The sequence below is a fragment of the Pan paniscus genome, chromosome 13, assembly GCF_029289425.2.
Source record: "Pan paniscus chromosome 13, NHGRI_mPanPan1-v2.0_pri, whole genome shotgun sequence".
Taxonomy (NCBI): Eukaryota; Metazoa; Chordata; class Mammalia; order Primates; family Hominidae; genus Pan; species Pan paniscus.
This window is the reverse complement of record NC_073262.2, coordinates 105531598-105557978: the sequence shown is the minus strand read 5'-3', so window position 1 is coordinate 105557978 and position 26381 is coordinate 105531598. Positions and strand designations below refer to the sequence as shown.

General features: G+C 42.5%; 1 protein-coding gene across 12 annotated transcripts in view; it reads right to left on the bottom strand.

Moving 5' to 3' along the window:
- CARF (calcium responsive transcription factor) overlaps nt 1–26381 on the bottom strand; it is an 81059-nt gene that overhangs the window by 38032 nt on the left and 16646 nt on the right. For 7 of the 12 annotated variants that reach the window (XR_008624571.2, XR_008624569.2, XR_008624570.2 and 4 more), the window contains 2 exons: nt 7785–7905; nt 6802–7029 (listed from right to left, as the gene is read on the bottom strand). The exons of 1 other annotated variant lie outside the window; for it this stretch is intronic. Coding sequence is in view for 7 of the 11 variants with exons in the window: in XM_034954833.3 (XP_034810724.2) it covers nt 6802–7029; nt 7785–7862 (306 nt within the window). In the remaining 4 variants the exon portion in view is untranslated. The remainder of the gene's footprint in view (nt 1–6801; nt 7030–7784; nt 7906–26381) is intronic. 4 more of the 12 variants (XM_055108973.2, XM_055108975.2, XM_055108974.2 and 1 more) reach the window with 2 other exon arrangements.

Here is a 26381-nt window from a genome sequence, read left to right as displayed (position 1 = left end):
TCAGGAGTTTGAGACTAGCCTAGCCAACATGATGAAACCCGTCTCTACTAAAAATACTAAAATTACCCGGGCTTGGTGGCAGGCACCTGCAATCCCAGCTACTCGGGAGGCTGAGGCAGGAGAATCGCTTGAACCCAGGAGGTGCGGGTTGCAGTGAGCTGAGATCACGCAACTGCACTCCAGCCTGGGCAACAGAGTGAGGCTTTGTCTCAAAAATAATAATAATAATAATAATAAATAAATAACAAAAAGTCATATTGAAAAAAAGGAGGGTATATTTCTTTAAAAAGCTCCATTTGGCTGATGGCAGTGGCACATCCCTGTAGTTCTAGCTACTCTGGAGGCTATGATCATGCCACTGCAGTTAAGCCTAGGTGACAGAGTGAGACATATCTCTTTTTTTTTTTTGAGATGGAGTCTTGCTCTGTTGCCCAGGCTGGAGTGCATGGAGTGCAGTGGCACGACCTTGGCTCACCACAACCTCTGCCTCCTGGGTTCAAGTGATTCTCCTGCCTCAGCCTCCTGAGTAGATGGCATTACAGGTATGCACCACCATGCCTGGCTAATTTTCATATTTTTAGTAGAAATGGGGTTTTACTATGTTGACCAGTCTAGTCTCGGACTCCTGACCTCGTGATCTGCCCACCTCGGCCTCCCAAAGTGCTGGGATTACAGGCGTGAGCCACCATGCCCAGCTGAGACATTTCTCTTAAAAAATAAATTATTTAATTAAAATAAATTAAGAAAAACAAGATGCTTAGCTAACAAACCCACAGCCAACATCATAGTAAATGGGCAAAAGCCAGAAGCATTCTCCTTGAAAACCAGCACAAGAAAAGGATGCCCTCTCTCACCACTCCTATTCAACATAGTATTGGAAGTCCTGGCCAAAGCAATCAGGCAAGAGAAAGAAATAAAGGGCATCCAGATAGGAAGAGAGGAAGTTGGACTATCCTTGTTTGCAGACGACATGATCCTACATTTAGAAAACCCCATATTCTCCATCCAAAAGCTCTTCCAGAAGATAAACAACTTCATCAAAGTTTCAGTATACAAAATCAATGTTTAAAAATCACTAGCATTCCAATATACCAACAACAACCAAGACAAGGGCCAAACTAGGAAGGCAATCCTATTCACAATTGCCAGAAAAAGAATAAAATACCTAGGATTACAAGAAGGTGAAAGATCTCTACCATAAGAAGTACAAAAGAAGTACAAAGACTGCTCAAATAAATCAGAGAAGATACAAACAAATGGAAAAAAAAATCCATGCTCATGGACAGAAAGAATCAATATCATTAAAATGGCCACACTGCACAAAGCAATTCACAGATTCAATGCTATTCCTATCAAACTGCCAATGGCATTCTTCACAGAACCAGAAAAAAACTATTTTAAAACTCATATAGAACCAAAAAAAGGCCAAATAGCCAAGGCAATCCTAAGCAAAAAGTAGAAAGCTGGAGGCATTATGTTACCTGACTTCAAACTATACTACAAGGCTACAGTAACCAAAACAGCATGGTACTGGTAAGAAAACAGACATATAGACCAATGGAACAGAAGAGAGAGCCCAGAAACAAGGCTGCACACCTGCAACCATTTCATCTTCAACAAAGCTGACAAAAACAAGCATTAGGGAGACAACTCCCTGCTAAGTAAATGGTGCCAGGATTACAGGTTAGCCACATGCAGAAGACAGAAGCTGGACCCCTTCCTCACACCATATACAAAAATAAACTCAAGATGGACTAAAGATTTAAATATAAAACCCAAAACTATAAAAACCTGGAAGACAGCCTAGGCAATACCATCCTGGACAAGGGAATGGGCAAAGATTTCATGACAAAGACACTAAAAGCAATCACAACAAAAGCAAAAATTGGAAAATGGGATCTAAATAAACTTAAGAGCTTCTATACAGCAAAAGAAACTATCAACACAGTAAACAAACAACCTGAAGAATGGGAGAAAATATCTGCAAACTATGCATCTGACAAAGGTCTATTATCCAGCATCTATATCGAACTTAAACAAATTTACAAAAGAAAAACAACACCATTGAAAAGTGGGCAAAGGACACAAACAGACATTTCTGGTTTTTTGTTTTTTGTTTTAATTTAAGTTCTGGGATACATATGCTGAACGTGCAAGTTTGTTACATACGTATACATGTGCCATGGTGGTTTGCTGCACCTATCAACTCATCATCTAGGTTTTAAGCCCCTCATGCATTAGGTGTTTGTCCTATTGCTCTCCATCCTCTTTCCCCCTACCCCCGCCGGCAGGCCTTGGTGTATGATGTTCTCCTCCCTGTGTCCATGTGTTCCCATTGTTCAAATCCCATCTATGAGTGAGAACATTAGGTGTTTGGTTTTCTGTTCCTGTGTTAGATTGCTAAGGATGATGGTTTCCAGCTTCAGCCATGTCCCTGCAAAGGACATGAACTCATTCTTTTTTATGGCTACATAGTGTTCCATGGTATATATGTGCCACATTTTCTTTATCCAGTCTATCATTGATGGGCATTTGGGGTAGTTCCAAGACTTTGCTATTGTAAACAGTGCTGCAATAAACATACATGTCCATGTGTCTTTATAGAAGAATGATTTATAATCCTTTGGGTATACACAGAGTAATGAGATTGCTGGGTCAAATGGTATTTCTGGTTCTAGATCCTTGAGGAATCATCACACTGTCTTCCACAATGGCCAAACTAATTTACACTACCACCAACAGTGTAAAAGCATTCCTATTTCTCCACAGCCTCGCCAGCATCTGTTGTTTCCAGACTTCTTAATAATCGCCATTCTAACCGGCGTGTGATGATATCTCATCGTGGTTTTGATTTGCGTTCCTCTAATGACCGATGATGATGAACTTTTATGTTTATTGGCCACATAAATGTCTTCTTTGGAAAAGTGTCTTTTCATATCCTTTGCCAACTTTTTGATGGGTTTTCTTGTAAATTTGTTTAACTTCCTTGTAGATTCTGGATATTAGACCTTTGTCAGATAGATAGCTTGCAAAAATTTTCTCCCATTCTGTAGGTTGCCTGTTCACTCTGATGATAGTTTCTTTTGCTGAGCAGAAGCTCTTTAATTAGATCCCATTTGTCAATTTTAGCTTCTGTTGCAATTGCTTTTGGTGTTTTAGTCATGAAGTCTTTGCCCATGCCTATGTCCTGAATGGCATTGCCTAGGTTTTCTTCTAGGGTTTTTATAGTTTTAGGTTTTACGTTTAAGCCTTTAATCCATCTTGAATTAATTTTTTGTATAAGGTGTAAGGAAGGGGTCCAGTTTCTGTTTTCTGCATACGGCTAGCCAGTTTTCCCAGCACCATTTATTAAATAGGGAATCCTTTCCCCATTTCTTGTTTTTGTCAGGTTTGTCAAAGATCAGATGGTTGTAGATGTGTCGTGTTATTTCTGAGGCCTCTGTTCTGTTCCATTGGTCTGTATATCTGTTTTGATACCAGTACCATGCTGTTTTGGTTACTGTAGCCTTGTAGTATAGTTTGAAGTCAAGTAACATGATGCCTCTAGCTTTGTTCTTTTTGTTTAGGATTGTCTTGGCTATACAGGCTCTTTTTTGGTTCCATATGAAATTTAAAGTAGTTTTATCTAGTTTCAACATAAACTTTTCAAAAAGAAGACATACATGCAGTCAACAAGCATATGAAAAAAAGCTCAATATAACTAATCATTAGAGAAATGCAAATCAAAACCACAATGAGATACTATCTCACACCAGTCAGAATGGCCATTATTAAAAAGTCAAAAGATAACAGATGCTAGTGAGGTTGTGGAGAAAAGAGAACACTTATACACTTTCTGGTGGGAGTGTAAATTTGTTCAACCATTGTAGAAAGCAGTATGGTGATTCCTCAAAGAGATAAAAACAGAACCACCATTCAACCCAGCAATCCTATTACTGGATATATACCCAGAGGAATATAAATCATTCTTCCATAAAGACACATGCACATGAATGTTCATTAATGCCCTACTCACAATAGCAAATAAATGGAATCAACTTAAATGCCCATCATTGACAGATTAGATAAAGAAAATGTGGTACATATACACCACAGAATACTATGCAGCCATAAAAAAGAACAAGATCATGTCTTTTGTGGGAACGCAGATGGAGCTGGAGGCTACTATCCTTAGCAAACTACACTGGAACAAAAAACCAAATACTGCATGTTCTCACTTACAAGGGGGAGCTAAATGATAAAAACTTATGAACACAAAGAAGGGAACAACAGACAATGGGGTCTACTTGAGAGTGGAGGGTGGGAGGGAGAGGAGCTGAAAAAATAACTATTGGGTACTAGGCCTAATGCATGGGTGGATGAAATAACTTGTACAATCTGAGTGTACCTACATAACAAACCTTCGCATGTACCTTCGAACCTAAAGTAAAAGTTAAAAGTAAATAAAACAAAAACAATAAAACAAAAAAACACCAAATAGCTCCATTTGGTAGGAGATGTTGATAAAGGGGGATACTGTAGCACGTGCAGGTACAGGAAGTATATATATATGAAAATCTGTGTACCTTCTGCTCACTTTGGTCATGAACCTAAAGTTGCTCTAAAAAATACAGTCCACTGAAACAAACAAAACCAAAAGTTCCACTAAGTTTCCCGGAATATTCTCTCTCTGATCCTCAGTTCTTTGAAGAAAATTCTTTCTTATAATCTGTTTCTCACATTTTTTTTCCATGCTTCATACCATGTTTCCTATTTCATGGTTTCAAATAACCTTCTGTGTCATCGCCTACCTAAACAATGTAAAACCACCTTTGTACTTACTTTGTATAGAAAGTTTAATCCAATTACAAAGAGTGTTAATTAACTTTTTTTTGGACTCAAATAAACAATTTTGCTCGGAAAGGTACCCTAGGTAAAATGACAACCCTTTTACACATTCAGACTCCTTGATCTTCCTGTTGGAAAAAAAAAAACAACAAACTTTCTAAATGTTCTGATAGAAACTAGAATAAATGTCAAATAAAGGGGAAACTACAGAAGTATTTCATTCTGGACATGAAAAATTAAAATGTAGTTGGTTAACATTTAAATTATTTGTTGAATATTAACCTCTGCCGGTGATGCAGTATGGTTCTGGGCATAGGCCCAGAAAACCTGAACATAAACAAAAAGGATTCCCCTGCACACAGTCACCTCTCAACCAATTACTGTTAACCCTAGAATTTAGAAAACTCAATTTGGCTGGATCATAAAGGAGCAAAATGGCATAGATTAACTCTAGAATGCTCTAGATTATGAACAGAAACAAGGGTTAATTCTAGGTAAAATGTTTACCTGTGGTATAATTTATAATTAAAGTTATTATGCTTTTAAAATTATTAATTTTATTATGAAAGTAATAAAATATTTATTGTAGAAAATTCAGAAAATTCAAGTAAACAAGAAACACATTATCCTTCACAGTATTACTTATGTTAAGTATATTCTAAATAACCAGAGAGCAACTTAGAGGTTTTCTTAGTAATTTTCCATATGTCAGTCAAAACAATCTTTCACCTCTTTGGCTCAAACTATCAACTTGGTCAAAAATACTTTTAGCCAACAGTTTGAAAAGTATTTAGCCATCCTCATCTTTTTATCTTTATGCATTGTTACTCACGTGGCACACATTTACCCACAAAAATCAGCAAGGATATGTCTAATTCCCCATATACTAGTAGTACCTCCATTGCAGTACCTCCATTACTTTCTATTTCTTCAAGAAAACATACCAGAAAGTGGCTTGCAGGTCAGTGAGATGTTGGTAAATCAAAAACAGGAGTTTAGGCCGGGCGTGGTGGCTCATGCCTGTAATCCCAGCACTTTGGGAGGCTGAGGTGGGTGGATAACGAGGTCAGGAGTTCAAGACAAGCCTGGCCAACATGGTGAAACCCTGTCTCTACTAAAAATACAAAAACTAGCCGGGTGTGGTGGCAGGCGCCTGTAACCCCAGCTACTCAGGAGGCTGAGGCAAGAGAACTGCTTGAACCCGGGAGGCGGAGGTTGCAGTGAGCCAAGATCGGGCCACTGCACTCCAGCCTTGGCGACAGAGCAAGACTCCATCTCAGAAAAAAAAAAAAACAAAACTGGAGTTAGCCTAATATGTGTGTGTGTGTGTGTGTGTGTGTGTGTGTGTGTGTGTACATTCCATTAAATGTAAGTTCCATGTCAACTCTGGCACTTCAGAACTAGTTACAGAATATGTTACATTTCCAATTGATCTCAAAGCACAAGTGTGCCCAAACACAGAGACTCATAAGTACTGTTTAAAGTACTATTTGTAGTCCCGAATGCAAATCTTTTAAAATCCTTACATAAAAATGAAAGTCATGGAAACAGTATTTTAAACACACTGTGGCTGGGCATGGTGGCTAACGCCTGTAATCCCAGCACTTTGAGAGGCCAAGGCGGGTGGATCACCCGAGGTCAGGAGTTTGAGGCCAGCCTGGCCAACATGGTGAAATCCTGTCTCTATTAAAAATACAAAAAAATGAGCCAGGTGTGGTGGTGGGCACCTGTAATCCCAGCTACTTGGGAGGCTTAGGCAGGAGAATCGCTTGAACTCGGAAGGCAGAGGTTGCAGTGAACCAAGATTGTGCCATTGCACTCCAGCCTGGGCAACAAGAGTGAAACTCCATCTCAAAAATAAATAAATAAATAAACACAATGTAAGTCAAAAGTGTCAAGAAATTAAGGTCATTTAGTAAGACTAATACATTTTGCTAAACGGCATAAAACTGGTTACTTATAAAATATACTCACCATTTGTGCATTGGATTCCCCCAATGACTGAAGTTCATATTGAATAGCCTGCCCATTTTGGTCCACTAGATGGAATTGCTCTGCAGAAAGAGTCTGTGTCTGAGTCAGGGGCCCTGGTATATTATGTGATATGAGTGAATTATTTGCTTCAGGAGTAGTGATGGGCAAAACTGTAGGAGAATCATTTTGTCCAAAGGAAGAATCCCTGGAGTCCATACAGGTTAGACGCTTTTGTAAGGAAAAAAAAAATCACTTCAGTCTATCACCATTTTTTTTTTAAAGATGTGTATAATAAAAATGAAAAGACATCCATTTTTCAGTTGTTTTTACTTTTTTGTAAGAGTTGTCAATTCACACAAATTGCTATACACAAAGTATTTCTTAAGTAAAATTGTTGATTATTATACTTACTATCTTAATTTTACCAAAATTGTCCACAGGAATGGAACCTGAAATAACATAATTCAACCTATAGATTTTTCTCTGTATATAAAATTTTTATGAATATATCTTAGCATTAAGTTCTGTATTATATTAAATATATCATAAAATATGTGTATAATTAAATATTAAAATTCTTTTTTTTTTTTGAGACGGAGTCTCACTCTGTTGCCCAGGCAGGAGTGCAGTGGCGTGATCTCAGCTCACTGCAAGCTCTGCCTCCTGGGTTCACGCCATTCTCCTGCCTCAGCCTCCTGAGTAGCTGGGATTACAGGCGCCTACCACCACGCCCAGCTAATTTTTGTATTTTTAGTAGAGACAGGGTTTCACCATGTTGGCCAGGCTGGTCTTGAACTCCTGACCTCAGGTGATATGCCCGCCTCAGCCTCCCAAAGTGCTGGGATCACAGGTGTCAGCCACCACGCCCAGCTCAAAATTCTTGAATACGCTAAATATAACAGCTATCCCTTGAGCATAAAGAGCTGTTAAATGGCATGCTGTTTTACCCTAGGATGGAAAAAAGTTCCCAGCTGAATCCATACCTCAAATACTTGAGCACTGGTTTTTGACTCTTCACCGTCATTATGGTTGACTCTTAATGAATCATTAGATTGTTCCATGCTGACATCATATTCAATTCCATTTTCTTCTATTATTTAATAGCTGAAAGAGTTTAAATAGCTGATCAACTAAAGCACTTAGTATTTTTGTGGACTGTTTTATCTTAAACAAATCTCTCATATTCACTACTGTGGTACCCTATATAATTTAGGTAAAATCAATTCCATTCTATAGATTAAAAAATTAACACTTTTTAAAATGACTTGCCAAGGCACCAGAATACATTCAATGCAGGGCAAAAATTAGTGTTATATAGTTCCCTCATCCTATCTTTAACTACACTTCTGTACTGGCTTTTTAAGATTGCTTTTATGTGACAAGGTACTGGTATACCCTTTCAAATACTTCTAAAATTCTCATATTACCAGAGATTTAATGAAAATAAAGTTTTTCAACTTTATGAGTTGGGTATGCCCTATTGTAGCAGTATATAATTTTAAAATAGATATCCTGGTGTAGACAGAGATTATATATATACAATTTTTACCATTAATAGACAAGCATCCCACTTAACATTAGTTTGACAAGCTTTGAAAAGGAAGATATATTTAAAAAAAGAAAATGAAGAAATATATACCAATAACTCCGAGCCACTTAGGTCTAGTACAGTAGTTCTCAATTGGGGCAATTTTGTAAAGCTACAAAATCAGTCCATTTTTAATATATGGCTACAAAATATCTTTTAATTGCTTCTCCTTTTTAAGATTTTAAATTATCACTTATATCCTAATCAAGTAAAAAATCAATTGCAAAAATTCCAAAAAGCCTGTAGTTTCCTTGGGCTATAGAAGTAAAAGCAATTTTATTTTATAACTTTCTGGATGGTTTTTGAATTTTATATATTATACCTATATTATTTGAGAATAAAATTATTTAGAAGGAGTTTCAAAATAAAAAGAGCCTCCCATTAGTGTCAATATGGCAAATAGATACTGTAAAAAAAAACTGTCTTGCTACAAAACATACAAAACAAAAAACAGAAAGTTGACCGAAAATAAAATCTTTATTTTGTGTCCAGGCTCTGCTACAAGAAGTGCCAACAATCAAAGCCCATTCCCCACTCCAGTGACCGCCCTCCCCTCCCCCCAACTCCAAAAGAGCAAAAAAAGAAGAGCTGAGCATAAACAAAGAGGAAACTTTCCCCAAGGGTAGTTCTAATACATTAGTTTTGTGGCTAAGAAACTGAAGTTGGGACAAATAGCTGGTAGGGGAGGAAAACTTAAAATTCCCAAGATAAGGATAACAATCTGAAAGGTTCTGGGTGAAGAGTGTAACCTGGCTTCTGGTAAGAAAAAATGCAGCTACTATTTGGAGAAAAACAAACCCAATTAAGACTCCAGTATCCTTTCATATTAAGATCAATCAAATATAAGCTAACAATCAAAGAATACCAAAAAAACAGGAAATTAGCCACCATGAGATTGAGTCATCAGATTCAGACAGCCCCTAAAGACTCCCCATATTGGAAACATCTAAGATTGAATATAATTATTAATGTCTAAAAAAATGAACCACAGAGATAAGCAAATAATAAAAACTATCAAAAGTTTAATTTTTTAAAAAAACAGACTGGGCACAGTGGCTCATGCCGGTAATCTCAGCATTCTGGGAGGCCCAGGTGGGTGGATCGCTTGTGGTCAGGAGTTTGAGACCAGACTGGCCAACATGGTGAAACCCTGTCTCTACTAAAAATACAAAAATTAGCTGGGCACAGTGATGCATGCCTGTAATCCTCACTACTTGGGAGGCTGAGGCAGAGAATTGCTTAAACCCAGGAGGTGGAGGTTGCAGTGAGCCAAGATGGCGCCACTGCACTCCAGCCTGGGTGACAGAGAAAGACTTTGTCTCAAAACAAACAAACAAACAAACAAACAAAAAAACAATGAAAAACTGCTGAAACTAGAAGGTCAATGGGCCAGAAACAGCAGTTCATGTCTGTAATCCCAGCATTTTGGGAGACCAAGGCAAGAGGATTGCTTGACACCAGGAATCTGAGACCAGCCTGGGCAACATAATGAGATCCTGTCTCTACAAAAAAATTTAACAATCAGCCATGTCTGGTGGTGTGGGTCTGCAGTCCCAGCTACTCAGGAGGCTGAGGTGGGAGGATCTCTTGAGTCCAGGAGTCTGAGGCCACAGTGAGCCATAATCGTGCCACTGCACTCCAGCCTGGGTGACATAGTGAGACCCTGTCTCAAAAAAAAAAAAAGAAAAAGAAAAAAAGAAAAAAAGGCAATGGGTAAGTTAAATAGATGATTAGATGCAGAAGAAATAATTATTAAATTGGAAGATAGATTTTTAAATTATCTAGACTGTATCACAGCAAAAACAGAACATAAAATATATGACAAAGACTTAAAAATAAGAAAAATAGTATAGTATGCATATAAGTCTCAAAAGAATAGAAAAGGGAAAATGGAGGAGAGACAATATAGATGCTCTTAAACTTATGATGGAGTTACTATCCCGATAAACACACTGTGCATTGAAAATACCTTAAGTGGAAACTATTATAAGTTGAAAGTGCATTTTTGACTTACAGTATTTTCAGTTTACAATGGGTTTATCCAGATGTAATGCCATCGCCATCATAGGTTAAGGGGTATACTGAATATATATCATTTTCACACCATCATAAAGTGGAAAATCATAAGTTGAATTAATATAAGTCAGGGATCATCTGTATTTGAAGAGATAGTGGCTGGCAATTTTTCAAAACTAAAGACATGAATCCACAGATAAAGGAAGCCTTACTTTTAAGTATTCCAAGAGAAATAAAAAGAAACCCATACTCAATGTAGTGAACGTGCAACATTCTAAAGAGGAACAGCAAAATGCAGCTGGACAGATAAGACAGACCATAAAAACACCCCTGAGCCTAGGTAACAAAAAATACAAATTAAAGAGAGATAAGACAGACTCCCTACAGAGTATTGAAATTAGACGTACAGTGGCCTTCTTAATAGCAACATGGTAGCAGAAGTCATAGGAATAATATTTAAGGTTTTAAGAAAGTAGATTGGCTGGGTGTGGTGGCTCATGCCTGTAATCCTAGCATTTTGGGAGGCCAAGGAGAGTGGATCGCTTGAGCCCACAAGTTTGAGATCAGCCTGCCAACATGGTGAAACCCCATCTCAAAAAAGAAAAAAAAGAAAAGTAACTATCAATAAACAATTGTATATGATCCAAACTATTTTTTTCCACTGTCTTACCTTCAGAATAACCAAAAACAAAAAAAAAAAACAAAAAAAACCCCCCACAAAACCCCCCATTTTTGATATTCAGAGAAGGACTGTGTGGTAGATAGAGCTCCCTCTCCCCTCTCCCCTCTCCCCTCTCCCCTCCCCCCTCCCCCCTCTCCCCTCTCCCCTCTTTCCACGGTCTCCCTCTGATGCCGAGCCGAAGCTGGACGGTACTGCTGCCATCTCAGCTCACTGCAACCTCCCTGCCCGATTCTCCTGCCTCAGCCTGCCGAGTGCCTGCGATTGCAGGCGTGCGCCGCCACGCCTGACTGGTTTTCGTATTTTTTTGGTGGAGACGGGGTTTCGATGTGTCGGCTGGGCTGGTCTCCAGCTCCTAACCGCGAGTGATCCGCCAGCCTCGGCCTCCCAAGGTGCCAGGATTGCAGACGGAGTCTCGTTAACTCAGTGCTCAATGGCGCCCAGGCTGGAGTGCAGTGGCGTGATCTCGGCTCGCTACAACCACCTCCCAGCCGCCTGCCTTGGCCTCCCTAAGTGCCGAGATTGCAGCCTCTGCCTGGCAGCCACCCCGTCTGGGAAGTGAGGAGTGTCTCCGCCTGACTGCCCATCGTCTGGGATGTGAGGAGCCCCTCTGCCTGGCTGCCCAGTCTGGAAAGTGAGGAGCGTCTCTGCCCGGCCGCCATCCCATCTAGGAAGTGAGGAGCGCCTCTTCCCGGCCGCCATCACATCTGGGAAGTGAGGAGCGTCTCTGCCCGGCCGCCCATCGTCTGAGATGTGGGGAGCACCTCTGCCCTGCCGCCCCGTCCGGGATGTGAGGAGTGTCTCTGCCCGGCCGCCCTGTCTGAGAAGTGAGGAGACCCTCTGCCTGGCAACCGCCCCGTCTGAGAAGTGAGGAGCCCCTCCGCCCGGCAGCCACCCCGTCTGAGAAGTGAGGAGCGTCCTCCCTCCTCGTCTGGGAGGGAGGTGGGGGGGTCAGCCCCCCGCCCGGCCAGCCGCCCCGTCCGGGAGGTGAGGGGCACCTCTGCCCGGCCGCCCCTACCGGGAAGTGAGGAGCCCCTCTGCCCGGCCAGCCGCCTCGTCCGGGAGGGAGGTGGGGGGGTCAGCCCCCCGCCTGGCCAGCCGCCCCGTCCGGGAGGCGAGGGGTGCCTCTGCCCGGCCGCCCCTACTGGGAAGTGAGGAGCCCCTCTGCCCGGCCAACCGCCTCGTCCGGGAGGGAGGTGGGGGGGTCAGCCCCCCTCCCGGCCAGCCGCCCCATCCGGGAGGGAGGTGGGGGGGTCAGCCCCCCGCCCGGCCAGCCGCCCCGTCCGGGAGGGAGGTGGGGGGATCAGCCCCCCGCCTGGCCAGCCGCCCCGTCCGGGAGGGAGGTGGGGGGATCAGCCCCCTGCCCGGCCAGCCGCCCTGTCCAGGAGGTGGGGGGGGCGCCTCTGCCCGGCCGCCCCTACTGGGAAGTGAGGAGCCCCTCTGCCCGGCCAGCCGCTCTGTCTGGGAGGGAGGTGGGGGGGTCAGCCCCCGGCCCGGCCAGCCGCCCCGTCCGGGAGGGAGGTGGGGGGGTTAGCCCCCCGCCTGGCCAGCCGCCCCATCCGGGAGGTGAGGGGCGCCTCTGCCCGGCCGCCTCTTCTGGGAAGTGAGGAGCCCCTCTGCCCGGCCAGCCGCCCCATCCGGGAGGGAGGTGGGGGGGTTAGCCCCCCGCCTGGCCAGCCGCCCCATCCGGGAGGTGAGGGGCGCCTCTGCCCGGCCGCCTCTTCTGGGAAGTGAGGAGCCCCTCTGCCCGGCCAGCCGCCCCGTCCGGGAGGGAGGTGGGGGGTCAGCCCCCCGCCCGGCCAGCCGCCCCGTCCGGGAGGGAGGTGGGGGGGTCAGCCCCCCGCCCGGCCAGCCGCCCCGTCCGGGAGGGAGGTGGGGGGGTCAGCCCCCCGCCCGGCCAGCCGCCCCGTCCGGGAGGGAGGTGGGGGGGTCAGCCCCCCGCCCGGCCAGCCGCCCCGTCCGGGAGGGAGGTGGGGGGGTCAGCCCCCCGCCCGGCCAGCCGCCCCGTCCGGGAGGGAGGTGGGGGGGTCAGCCCCCCGCCCGGCCAGCCGCCCTGTCCGGGAGGTGAGGGGCGCCTCTGCCCGGCCAGCCGCCCCCTCCGGGAGGGAGGTGGGGGGGTCAGCCCCCTGCCGGGCCAGCCGCCCCGTCGGGGAAGTGAGGGGCGCCTCTGCCCGGCCGCCCCTACTGGGAAGTGAGGAGCCCCTCTGCCTGGCCAGCCGCCCTGTCCGGGAGGGAGGTGGGGGGTCAGCCCCCCGCCCGGCCAGCCGCCCTGTCCGGGAGGTGAGGGGCGCCTCTGCCCGGCCAGCCGCCCCCTCCGGGAGGGAGGTGGGGGGGTCAGCCCCCTGCCGGGCCAGCCGCCCCGTCGGGGAAGTGAGGGGCGCCTCTGCCCGGCCGCCCCTACTGGGAAGTGAGGAGCCCCTCTGCCTGGCCAGCCGCCCTGTCCGGGAGGGAGGTGGGGGGTCAGCCCCCCGCCCGGCCAGCCGCCCCGTCCGGGAGGGAGGTGGGGGGGGTCAGCCCCCCGCCCGGCCAGCCGCCCCGTCCGGGAGGTGAGGGGCGCTTCTGCCCGGCCGCCCCTACTGGGAAGTGAGGAGCTCCTCTGCCCGGCCACCACCCCATCTGGGAGGTGTACTCAACAGCTCATTGAGAACGGGCCATGAAGACAATGGCGGTTTTGTGGAATAGAAAGGGGGGAAAGGTGGGGAAAAGATTGAGAAATCGGATGGTTGCTGTGTCTGTGTAGAAAGAGGTAGACATGGGAGACTTTTCATTTTGTTCTGTACTAAGAAAAATTCTTCTGCCTTGGGATCCTGTTGATCTGTGACCTTACCCCCAACCCTGTGCTCTCTGAAACATGTGCTGTATCCACTCAGGGTTGAATGGATTAAGGGCGGTGCAAGATGTGCTTTGTTAAACAGATGCTTGAAGGCAGCATGTTCGTTAAGAGTCATCACCACTCCTTAATCTCAAGTACCCAGGGACACAAACACTGCGGAAGGCCGCAGGGTCCTCTGCCTAGGAAAACCAGAGAACTTTGTTCACTTGTTTATCTGCTGACCTTCCCTCCACTATTGTCCTGTGACCCTGCCAAATCCCCCTCTGCGAGAAACACCCAAGAATGATCAATAAAAAAGAAAGAAAAAAAAAAAAAGACTACTTTAAAAAAAAAAAAAACAAAAACCATTTTTTTTCAGAAAAGAGAGTGAAAGGAAGATACTTTAAGATTAAAAAAAAAACTGAAAGTTGGCTGGGCACGGTGGCTCACCCTGTAATCCCAACACTTTTGGAGGCCGAGGCAGGCGGATCACTTGATGCCAGGAGTTCAAGACCATCCTGACCAACATGGCGAAACCCTGTCTCTGCTAAAAATAAAAAAAAATAAAAAATAAAAAAAATTAGCTGGGTGTTGTGGCGCATACCTGTAACCACAGCTACTCGAGTGACTAAGGCACGAAAACTGCTTGAATCTGGGAAGTGGAGGTTGCAGTAAGCCAAGATCGTGCCCTGGCACTCTAGCCTGGGCAACAGGGCAAGACTCCGTCTCAAAAAGAATCATAATAAAAAATAAAAACAAAAAACTGAGAGTTTACAATCAACGTCTCGTATATGAAAGAAATTTCTAAACAACATACTTCATATTTGATAGCACAACAGGATAACTACCGTCAATAATTTAATTATATTTAAAAATAATTAAAAGAGTATAATTGGATTGTTTATAACACAAAGGATAAATGCTTGAAGGGATGGATAAATGCTTGAGGGGATGGATACCCCATTTTACATATGATTATTATACATTGCATGTCAGTATCAAAACATTTCATGTACCCCGTAAATATCTACAACTACTACAATTAAAACATTTTTTTTTTTTTTTTACAGTTGGCTGGGTGCAACGGCTCACACCTATAATCCCTGCACTTTGGGAGGCTGAGGCAGGTGGATCACCTGAGGTCAGGAGTTCGAGACCAGCCTAGCCAACATGGTGAAACCCCATCTCTACTAAAAATATAAAAACTAGCCAGGCGTGGTGGCGCACGCCTATAATTCCAGTTACTTGGGAGGCTGGGGCAAGAGAATCATTTGAACCCAAGAGACGCAGGTTGTAATGAGCCAAGATCACACCACTGCACTCTAGCCTGGGCAACAAGAGCAAGACTCTGTCTCAAAAAAATAATAAATAAACAAATAACAAAAAAAAGGAACAGTTAAGTCATGCCATACAAGCAAGCACATTATAGAAGGGAAGAGAAAAAATATACACCAAATATAAAATATTTGGTACAGGAATTACCTCTGTATTTCTTACCTGTTAGGTAACTGAATAAAGCACATTATTTTAGCAAAAAAAAAATTTCAAAAAAACAAATATTATAGCAGAAAAAAGTCCTGAAATGCTTGAAGAAATGGCAAGCAAACAAATTACAACTCTATAAAAATCTAAATAAACACTCTCTGTATAAAATAATAATCTCAATATTGTAATTTTGTATGTGTGTTTTAAGGACAGAAATAAAATACTATAGAACTAAAAAAATGCATGTAACTCTAGAGGGTGTGATGATAGATAATATATCAATTTATAAAATATAGCAATGATAATATGCACAATATATCAAAATCTATGGGCTGCAAAAAAGCAGTGCTCAGAGGGAAATTTAGAGCAATAAATACAACAGAATTGAGAGTCCAGAAATAACATACCTATGGTTAAATTATTTTTGACAAGGGTGCCAAAAGCATTTGATGAGGAAAGAATACTATCTTCAACAAATGGTGCCAGGACAACTGAATATCCACATGAAAACGAATGATGTTGAACCCCTACCTCATATTACATACCAAAAATAAAAAATGGATCAAAGAGCTGAATATAAGAACTAAAACCATGCAACTCTTAGAAGAAAAACATAGGGGTAAATCTTCATGTCTTTGCATTTGGTGATGGTTTCTTAGATATGGCACCAATAGGACAAGTAAAAGAGAAAACAGATAAATTGGACACAATCAAAATAAAAATTTTTGTACAAAGGTCACCATGACAAGAGTTAAAAGACAACCCATAGATGGGAAAGAATATCTGCAAATCATATATCTGATAAGGGTCTGGAATATGTAAAGAACTCATACAATTCAACAACAAAAAGACTACAATCCAAAATAACCCAATTACAAAATGGGCAAAGGTAGAGCCCAAAGATAGATCAAGACCCTGTCTAAAAACAAACAAACAAACAAAATCCCATTATGGTAAGTGACAGAAGCCAAGCCACACACAAAAGGTCACATATTATATGATTCTATTTACATAAAATATCCAAAATAGGTAAATCCATAGAGAAAGAAAGTAGACTGGTGGATGCCAGAGGCTTGAGGGAAGGTATAATGGACTAATGGGTACCAAATTTTATTTTGAGGTGATGAAGATGTTTTGAAGCTCTACATGGCACTTTTGCAACTTTGTGAATGAACTGTCAGTAAATTGTTCATTTTAAAGGGATTAATTTTAAGTTATATGAATTTCACCTCAATTAAAAAAAGTAAAATAGTACCACCACGATGTGTGTGTACATATATATGCATGTGTATACACAAGCAGGAAAATATGAACGTGGACTAGATATTTGATATTAAGGAATTTTTCTTGGGATGTTCAGGCATTCCACGAAAAAAAAGGAATTTTGGGGCTGGATACAGTGGCTCACACTTACAATCCTAACACTTGGGAGGCTGAGGTGGGAGGATTACGTGAGAACAGGAATTTGAGACCGGCATGGGAGTTCAAGACCAGCCTGAGATCCCATTTCTACAAGAAACTTAATAAAAACAAATTAGCTGGGTATGGTGGCACATGTCTGTAGTTGTAATTATTTGGGAGGCTGAGGTGGGAGGATGGCACGAGCCCAGGAGTTTGAGGCTGCAGTAAGCTGTGACTGTACCACTGCAATTCAGCGTGTGCAACAGAGTGAGACTCTGTCCCTAAAGAAAGTATTTTTGGTGTTTTTAGGTATGTGAATGGTATGATAATATTAATACTTATAGATAAAATTATTAGAACGTCCAGGATTTGTTTAAAAAATATCAAAGTCAGGCTGAGCATGGTGACTCATGCGTGTAATCCCAGCACTCTGTGAGGCAGAGGTGGGTGGATCACCGGAACCCAGGAGTTTGACACTAGCCTGGGCAACATAACAAGACCCTATTTCTACTAAAGATCAAAAAAATTAGCTGGGCATGGTGGTGTGTGCCTGCAGTCCCAGCTTCTCGGCAAGCTGAGGCAGGAGATCACTTGAGCCCAGGAGCTGTGATTGTGCCACTGCACTCCAGCCTGTGTGACAAAATGAGACCTTGTCTCAAGAAAGTAAATAAATACCAAAGTCAGAGAAAAGGGTACAGTTGATAGAGAAATAAATAAAACAAGATTGGTCATACACTGATAATTGTACACTGGCTTCATTTACTATTCTACTAATATATATATATAAATATATAAATATAAATATAAATATAATATATATAAGTAGAATATTCTACTATTCTAATATATAAATATATAATATACAATATATAATATATATATTAGTATAGTAAATGAATATATATTATATATTATATATTTATAAAATTTATATTTATATTTAAATATATACAGGAGTATATATTATAATTATATTATATAATTATAAATAATTATATATAATTATATATTATATATAATATGTATTTTTTTTTTGAGACAAGGTCTCACTCTGGCCCTCAGGCTGGGGTGCAGTGGCGCAATCTCCACTCACTGCAACCTCTACCTCTCCAGTTCAAGCGATTCTCCCACCTCAGCTTCCCAAGTAACCGGCACTACTGGCGCACACCACCATGCCCAGCTAATTTTTGTACTGTTTGGTAGAGATGGGGTTTCACCATGTTGGTCAGGCTGGTATCGAACTCCTGACTTCAAATGATCTACCCACCTTGGCCTCCCAAAGTGCTGGGATTACAGACGTGAGTCACTGCCCAGCCTACTCCTGTATATTTTTGAAATTTCCCTTTAAAAACTTTTAGGCCAGGTGCAGTGGCTCATGCCTGTAATTCTAGCACTTTGGGAGGCCAAGGCAGGCAGACTGCTTGATCCCAGGAATTCCAGACGAGCCCGGGCAACATGTTGAAACCCTGTCTCTACACACACAAAAAATTAGCCAGGTGTGGTGGCCCTCACCTGCAGTACCAGGTAATCACATGGCTGAGGTGGGAGGATCACTTGATCCTGGGAGGTTAAGACTGCAGTCAGCTGTGATCATAGCACTGCACTCCAGCCTAGGTGACAAAGCAAGACCTTGTCTCAAAAAACAATCAAACAGCAACAAGAAAAATCAACTTTTAAAAAAGTGGATAGAACTTAGAGCCAAATTGACAAATGTATTACATAGTGCAAGACCTCATGATAATTATCTCAGCCAAGTTAAGGAAACAGAATAAGCTTGAATTACTGGATATATTTAAAATTCATTCCAAACAATTAAAGAACGTATGTTCCTCTCAAATTCACATGGAACTGCAAATACTAGATCTGAACCATAAAGAACATGTCATGTATCAAAACTTGTGAATACAGCTAATATAAAATTTCAAGGGAAATTTATAGCCTTTAAACTAAGCTTGTCCAACCTGTGGCCCGTGGTGTGGCTCAGGACGACTTAAAATGCAGCCCAGCGCAAATTCATAAACTTTCTTAAAACATTATGAGATTTTTTTTTTGCTATTTTTTTTTAACTCATCAGCTAACATTAGTGTATTTTATGTGTGGCCCAAGACAATCCATCTTTTTCCAATGTGGTCCAGGGAAGCCAAAAGATTGGACACTCCTTTAAACCCTCATATTAGGAAAGAAAGCTGTGTTCCCTGATTGTATAGTGGTGTGTAAATTTAAAAAAAGAAAAGAAAAGAAAAGAAAGGAAAGAAAAGAAAAGCAGACTGTGGTCAAAGGATACAAAATTTCAATTACGAGGAATAAGTTCATAGTGACTACAGTTAATAGCAATATACTGTAGTCATGTCACATCAGCAAGATGGCCCACTAGAAGTCCCTAGCATTCATTTCCCCCACAGAGACAATCAAAACAATGAATAAACAACTACATTTTAACAAAAATAAATGAGGGAGAGCATTGACGAGCACAGAAACTCGGGATGGCCACATAGAGAATGGAAGGAAGCATCCGGCCTCCACCACCCAATCCCCCAACTGGGAAGAGCTAGGAACCAGGAAGAACTCCCTGCACCAAGGAGGGAAGCAAGAGGATTCCAGTAACCAATCCTACCAATAGACCTCACCACTGAGGTTCCCTGCAGTCTTCACAGGCACCAAGCCCAGCTGAGGAAGCTCTCTGGAGTCCACACTGCTGTGCTACCCCAAGAGAAGAAACCGACACTGTGTCCCAGGCACTGTAGTTCATGTAGCTACTGTGCTATGTCATCTTGGAATCCAAACTATGGCTGGAGTGTGTCTTGCTCTGGGGCTGAGTAGCCACAGTTCCCCTTTATCCCTGAGGCTAAGCCAAGACTGAACCACACTAGCCCAGTGGCCCAACATCCCCAAGTTGAGCTGCAAACAGCTCTTATACCCCTGTACAGGGGTCGGGGGAAGCAGAGGTGGAGCCACCCCACCTCCCCCTCCTATCTCCCCCTCCTATCACCCCCTCAGGCCAGAGCTGAAGCAGTATCCTGCCTCCTAGGGAAACAGTACCTTAGCTGCTCAGAGCAGTCATGCCTCTCCAGTGCATAAGGTGAAGCAACTACCCACATTCCAGGAAATGATGCCTGGGCCTCCCAGAACAGTCATGCCGCCCAGGCTTAAGCTGAAGCAGCACATGGGCCCCTGGAGAACTGGTGCTGTGGCCAAGTTGAGCAGCTGCCCATCCCAGGGCTGAGCTGACAGTATCCTGTGTCCTAGGGAAACACAGCAGTGGTTGAGCTGAGACACTCTGCCCTACAGACCAAACTTATCTAGTACTCATCTTCCCTAGAGCTGGACTAGCCCCCTAGAGTCTGAGCTGCTAAGACACCCTTCTCCGTAGGGAGTGCAGTCATTGCTATGCTGTTCCCTACACCCCCAGGGCCTAAACAACAGTTGTACTCCACCATTCTGGGGCACTTGCTGCTGCTGCTGCTGCTGCTGCTGCAACTGGCCTCACAGAGTCTGAGATACTGCCGAGTTCCCAGGGACTACAGTTACTATTACACAGTGCTTCATCCCCCTGGGACTTGACTTACCACCGAGCCCTATTGGCTCATGTTCCCAAACTGTAGCTGTACCCTGCTCCCAAACCTCCAGGGTACCCCCTCCGTTCCCCTGGGCTTGGGCCAGTTCTGTGCCCTGCCTCTCAGAGGTAGAATCACAGCTATAACCTAGCTCCCTGGGCCTGAGCTGCTAGAGGGTATCTGAGAGTCACAGACCCTAGCTCTGTGGTCAATCTACATTCAACTCTGCCACAGAGTGCTAACCTGTACCCCAAAACTCAGGTGCCATAACAGGTTTGTGAGACTCTGATATGGTCTGGGTCCGTGTCCCCACCCAAATCTCATGTTCAATTATAACCCCCAATGTTGGAGGTGGGGCCTGGTGGGAGGTGACTGGATCATGGTGGGGGTTTCTCATGGTTTAACGTCATCTGCCCAGAGCTCTCCTTGAGATAGTGAGATCTCGTTGTTTAAGTGTGTGGCACTTCCCCACTCTTTCTCTTCCTCCTGCTCCTGCCATGTGAAATGCTGGTTCCCCCTTTGCCTTCCACCATGACTGGAAGCTTCCTGACGCCTCCCCAGTAGAAGCCACAATGCTTCCTGTACAGCCTGCAGAACCATGAACCAATTAAACCTCTTTTCTTTATAAATTACCCAGTCTCAAGTATTTGTTTATATCACTGCAAGAACAGACTAATACAGACCCTGTGCCTAGCACCAGTACCTGGAACCCAGCGCTACTGTAGCTACTTGTAGTCTATTCAGACCTGACATCTTGGTTAAGTCTTCCCTTTGGGGAGAAAATTAGAATGAGCACCCAGTTATTGGTGACGTTATTAATTAAAATTAGAATGAGCACCCAGTTATTGCTGACGTTGAATGCAGCTGAAAAAGCTGCATGAAAACTATACCACTGCACCTATCCACAAACAGACACTATACCCTTCCTGACTGGCACGATAAAACCCAACTGCAGGTGAGTGTCTTTCTCTACAAAGCTACTCTAGAAAGTTTAGAAAAGGCCATTGTTCCACCAAATAAACAGACATTGACACAGAAACACAAGGAAGTATGACGCTACCAAAGGAACATAATACAGCTGACCCTCAAACAATGCAGGAATTGGGGTACCAACTGCTCACACGGTCAAAAATGTGTGTATAACTTTTGACTGCCCAAAGGCTTAACTACTAATAGCTTACTATTGGCTGGAAGCCTTACCAATAACATAAACAGTCAATTAACATATAGTTTTATGTTATATGTATTATATACTGTATTCTTATAATTAAGTTAGCTAAATAAAAGTTTATGAAGAAAGTCATGGCCGGGCGCAGTGGCTCACACCTGTAATCCCAGCACTTTGGGAGGCCAAGGCAGGCGGATAACCTAAGGTCGAGAGTTCGAGACCAGCTTGGCCAACATGGAGAAACCCATCTCTACTAAAAATATGAAATTAGCCGGGCATGGTGGCACATGCCTGTAAACCCAGCTACTAAGGAAGCTGAGGCAGGAGAATCGCTTGAATCGGGGGGTGGAGGTTGCGGTGAGCCGAGATTGCACCATTGCACTCCAGCCTGGGCAACAAAAGTGAAACTCCGTCGCCAAAAAAAAAAAAAAAAGAAAAAAGTCATAAGGAAGAGAAAATGTATTTACTAATCATTAAGGGGAAGTGGATCATCATAAAGGTATTCATCCTCATCATCTAAATATAAGTTGAATAGGCTAAGGGAGAGGAAGAAGAGGAGGGGTTGGTCCCACTGTCTCAGGGATGGTAGAGGCTAAAGAAAACCTGAGTACAGGACCTGTGCAGTTTAAACCCATGTTGATCAAGGGAGTTGTAACTCTAGTAACAGATTCTAATGATAAAAAGGCTACGAGTTGCCAAAAATTTTTCAAAACAATGGTCTTAAACTTAACAAGAAACAAGAAAATACAAATAGATAATTCAATGAAGTCAGGAAAACAACTCACAATATGAACAAGAAATTCAACAAAGAGATACAAATAATAAAAAGAACAAAACAAAAATCCTGCTGCTGAAGAATTCAATGAATGAAATAAATACAATAGAGAGCTTCAATAGCAGACTTGATCAAGCAGAGAGAATTTCTGAACTTGGACATAGGTCATTTGAAATTACCCAGAGAGAGAAAAGAAGGAAATAACGATGAAAATGAACAAAGAAAGTCTATAAGAATTATGGGATACCATTAAATACTGTAAAACACTGAACGAGGCCAGGTGTGGTGGCTCAGGCCTGTAATCCCAGCATTTTGGAAAGCCAAGGCAGGTGGATGACTTGGGGTCAGGAGTTGAGACAGGCCTGGCCAACATGGTGAAACCCTGTGTCTACTAAAAATACAAAAATTAGGCAGACATGGTGATGCACAACTATAATTCCGGCTATTCAGGAGGCTAAGGCATGAGAATCGCTTGAGCCCAGGAGGCAGAGGTTGGAGTGAGTCGAGATCGAGCCACTGCACTCCAGCCTGGGCGACAGATTGAGGCCCTGTCTCAAAACAAAACAAAAAAAACCCCCCCACACACATTGAATGAAATAAATTGGAGAACACACACAAAAAATGGAAAGACATCGCATTTATGGAGTGGAATAATTAATATTGTGAAAATGACCATACTACCAAAGGCGATCAACAGATTCACTGCAATCCTTATAAAAATACCAATGAGCTGGGTACAACAGCACACATCCATAGTCCCAGCTACTCAGAAGGCTGAGGCAGGAGGATTGCTTGAGCCCAGGATTCCAAGGCCAGTCTGGGTACTGTAGCAAGACCCTATCTCTTAAAAAACAAAACAACAACAACAACAAAAGCCCCGAAATCCCAATGATAGTCTTCACATAAATAGAAACAACAAAAACCTTAAAATTTGTATGGAACCACAAAAGACCTTGACTAGCCAAAGCAATCCTAAGCAAAAAGAACAAAGCTAGAAGCATCATACTATCTGGCTTCAAAATATATTACAAAGCTATATAACCAAAACATCACAGTACTGGCATAAAAACAGACACACCAATGGAAGAGAATAGAAAACAAACAAACAAACAAAATCTACGCACTTACAGCCAATTGATTTTCAACAAAGGTACCAAGAATATTCACTGGGGAAGGGACAGTCCCTTTGATAAAAGGTCCTGGGAAAACTGGATATCTGTATGCAGTAAAATGAAAGTAGACCCCTAGCTCTCACCATATATAAAAACCAACTAAAAATGGATTAAAGACTTAAATGTGAGACCTGGAACTATAAAACTACCAGAAGAAAACACAGGGGTAACGCTTCAGGACATTGGTCTAGGCAAAGATTTTATGGCTAAGACCTCAAAAGCAAAAATAGACAAATGGATTTGTATCAAACTAAAAAGCTTTTGTACAGCAAACTAAACAAGCAACAAAGTGAACAGACAACCTGCAGAGTGGAAGAAAATATTTGCAAACTATTCCATGAGGGATTAATAAATAAATAATTTCATTTAGAAATGGACAAATGAGCTGAACAGACATCTCTCAAAAGAAGATATACAGGCCAGGCATGATGGCTCACACCTGTAATCCCCACATTTTGGGAGGCTGAGGCTTGAGGACTGCCTGAGGTCAGGAGTTTGAGACCAGCCTAGACAACATGGTGAAACCCTGTCTCTACAAAAACACAAAAAATTAGCCGGGGATGGTGGCACGGACCTGTGGTCCTAGCTGCTCGCACCTAAGCCCGGGAGATTGAGGCTGTAGTGAGCCGAGATTGAGCCACTGCACTCCAGCCTGGACGATAGAATGAGACCCTGTCTCACGAAGAAGACATACGAATGGTCAACGGGTATATATCTTTAAAAAAAAATCTCTAAGAATCGGGTAAATACAAATCAAAATCACAATGAGCTATCATCTCACCTCGGTTAGAATGGCTATTATCAAAAAGACAAAAAATAACAAATGCTGGCAAGGATTTGGAGAAAAGGGAACTCATACACTGTTGGTGTAAATTAGTACAGCCATTATGAAAAACAGTATAGAGATTACTCAAAAAACTAAAAATAGACTACCATATGATCCAGCAATTCCACTAATGGGTAAATATCCAAAGGAAAGGAAATCAGTAAGTCAAGGAGAAAGCTGCACTCCCATGTTTATTACATCATTATTCCACAATGGTCAAGATATGGAATCAACCTAAGTGTCCGTAAACAGATAAACTGGTAAAGAAAATGTGGTATATATACACAATAGAATACTATTTAGCCATAAAAAAAAATGAAATTCTGTCATTCACAGCAACGTAGATGGGCTTAGAGGACATCATGTTTGAGAAATAAGCCAGGCACAGAAAGACAAATACTGCATGTTCTCACTCATGTGTAAAGTTAAAAGGTTGATTTCATAGAAGTAGGGAGTAGAATAATGGTTACTAGAGGTGGGGAAGGGTAGGGTAGGGAAGGGAACAGCCAAATGGTTGATGGTTACAAAAGTACAGCTAGGACAGAGTGTGGTTGCTCATGCCTGTAATCCTAGCATTTTGGGAGGTCAAGCTTGACCCCAGGCAACCTGGACAACATAGTGAGACCCCATCTCTACCAAATATAGTAATTAAAAAATTAACTGGGCATGGTGGTGTACACCCGTAGTCCTAGCTACTCAGGAGGCTTAGGTGAGGATTGCTTGAACCTGGGAGATCAAGGCTGCAGGGAGTTGTGATCACGCCGCTGCACTCCAGCCTAGGGGACAAGAGTGAGACCCTGTCTCAAAAAAAAAAAAAAAAAAAAAAAGACAGCTAGATAGGAGGAATAAGTTCTGGTGTTCTATAGCACTATAGGGTGACTATAATTAACAATATATCGTATATTTTCAAATAGCTAGAAGAGCAGATTTTGAATGGTCCCAATACAAAGAAATGAAAAATGTTTGAGATGATGAATATGCTAACTATCCTGATTTGATCATTACACGTTTTATACATGTATCAAAATATCACACTATACCCCATTAACTTATACAATTATGTGTCAATTAAAAATAATGAAAGAAAAAAAGCCAAAAACCCCACAATATATTATACACTTGAAAACTGCTGCAAGAATAGATTTTAAATATTCTCACCACGAAAAAAGTATATGAGTAATACATATGTTAATTAGCCTGCTCTAACCCATCCAGGATATATACATACATCATGTTGTATATCATCAATATACACAATTTTTGTCAATTAAAAATATTTTTAAAAGCTTGCTTTTATGGAAAAAAAAAGACTGAATTAATGAACTATGTGTCCATTTTGAAAAGCCAGAAACTAAGAAATGTGAGCACATAAAAATGAAGGCCATATTAAAGGATGTAATTCAATGAAACAGAATAAAAAGACATAATGCAGATGTCAACAACGCCACAAACTGGTTTTCTGTAGAGAAAGGGAAAGATAGGCCTCCAGAGAAAGAAAGAAAAAAAAGCACAAATAAGCCAGGCACTGTGGCTCATGCCTGTAATCCCAGCACTTTGGGAAGCCGAGATGGGCACACTGCTTGAACTCAGGAGTTCGAGACCAGCCACGGGCAACATGATGAAACCTTATCTCTACAAAAAAATATAAAAATTAGCTGGGCATGGTGGTGCATGCCTGTAGTCCCAGCTACTCAAGAGGCTAAGGTAGGAGGATCATCTGAGCCTGAGCTGCAGTGAGCTATGATTGCACCACTGCCCTCCAACCTGGGCAACAGAGCAAGACCCTGTCTCAAAAAAATAAAAATTTAGGAATAAACTTGACAAGAGATATGCAAGATATATGTATCGTAAACTACAAAACCTAGGTAGGAGAAATTAAAGAATATCTGAATGAGTGATGACATATACTGTGTCTATAAAATGGAAGACTCAATAAGATATTATATCTTCCAACTTGATCTATGTATTGTATATCATCCCAACCTAAATCCCAGTAGGTTTTTTAAAATTGAGAATCTGATTCTAAAATTCATACGGAAGTGCAAAGGTTGAACAGCCAAAACAACTTTGGAAAAGAAGACAAGGTTGGAGTTCTTACACTACT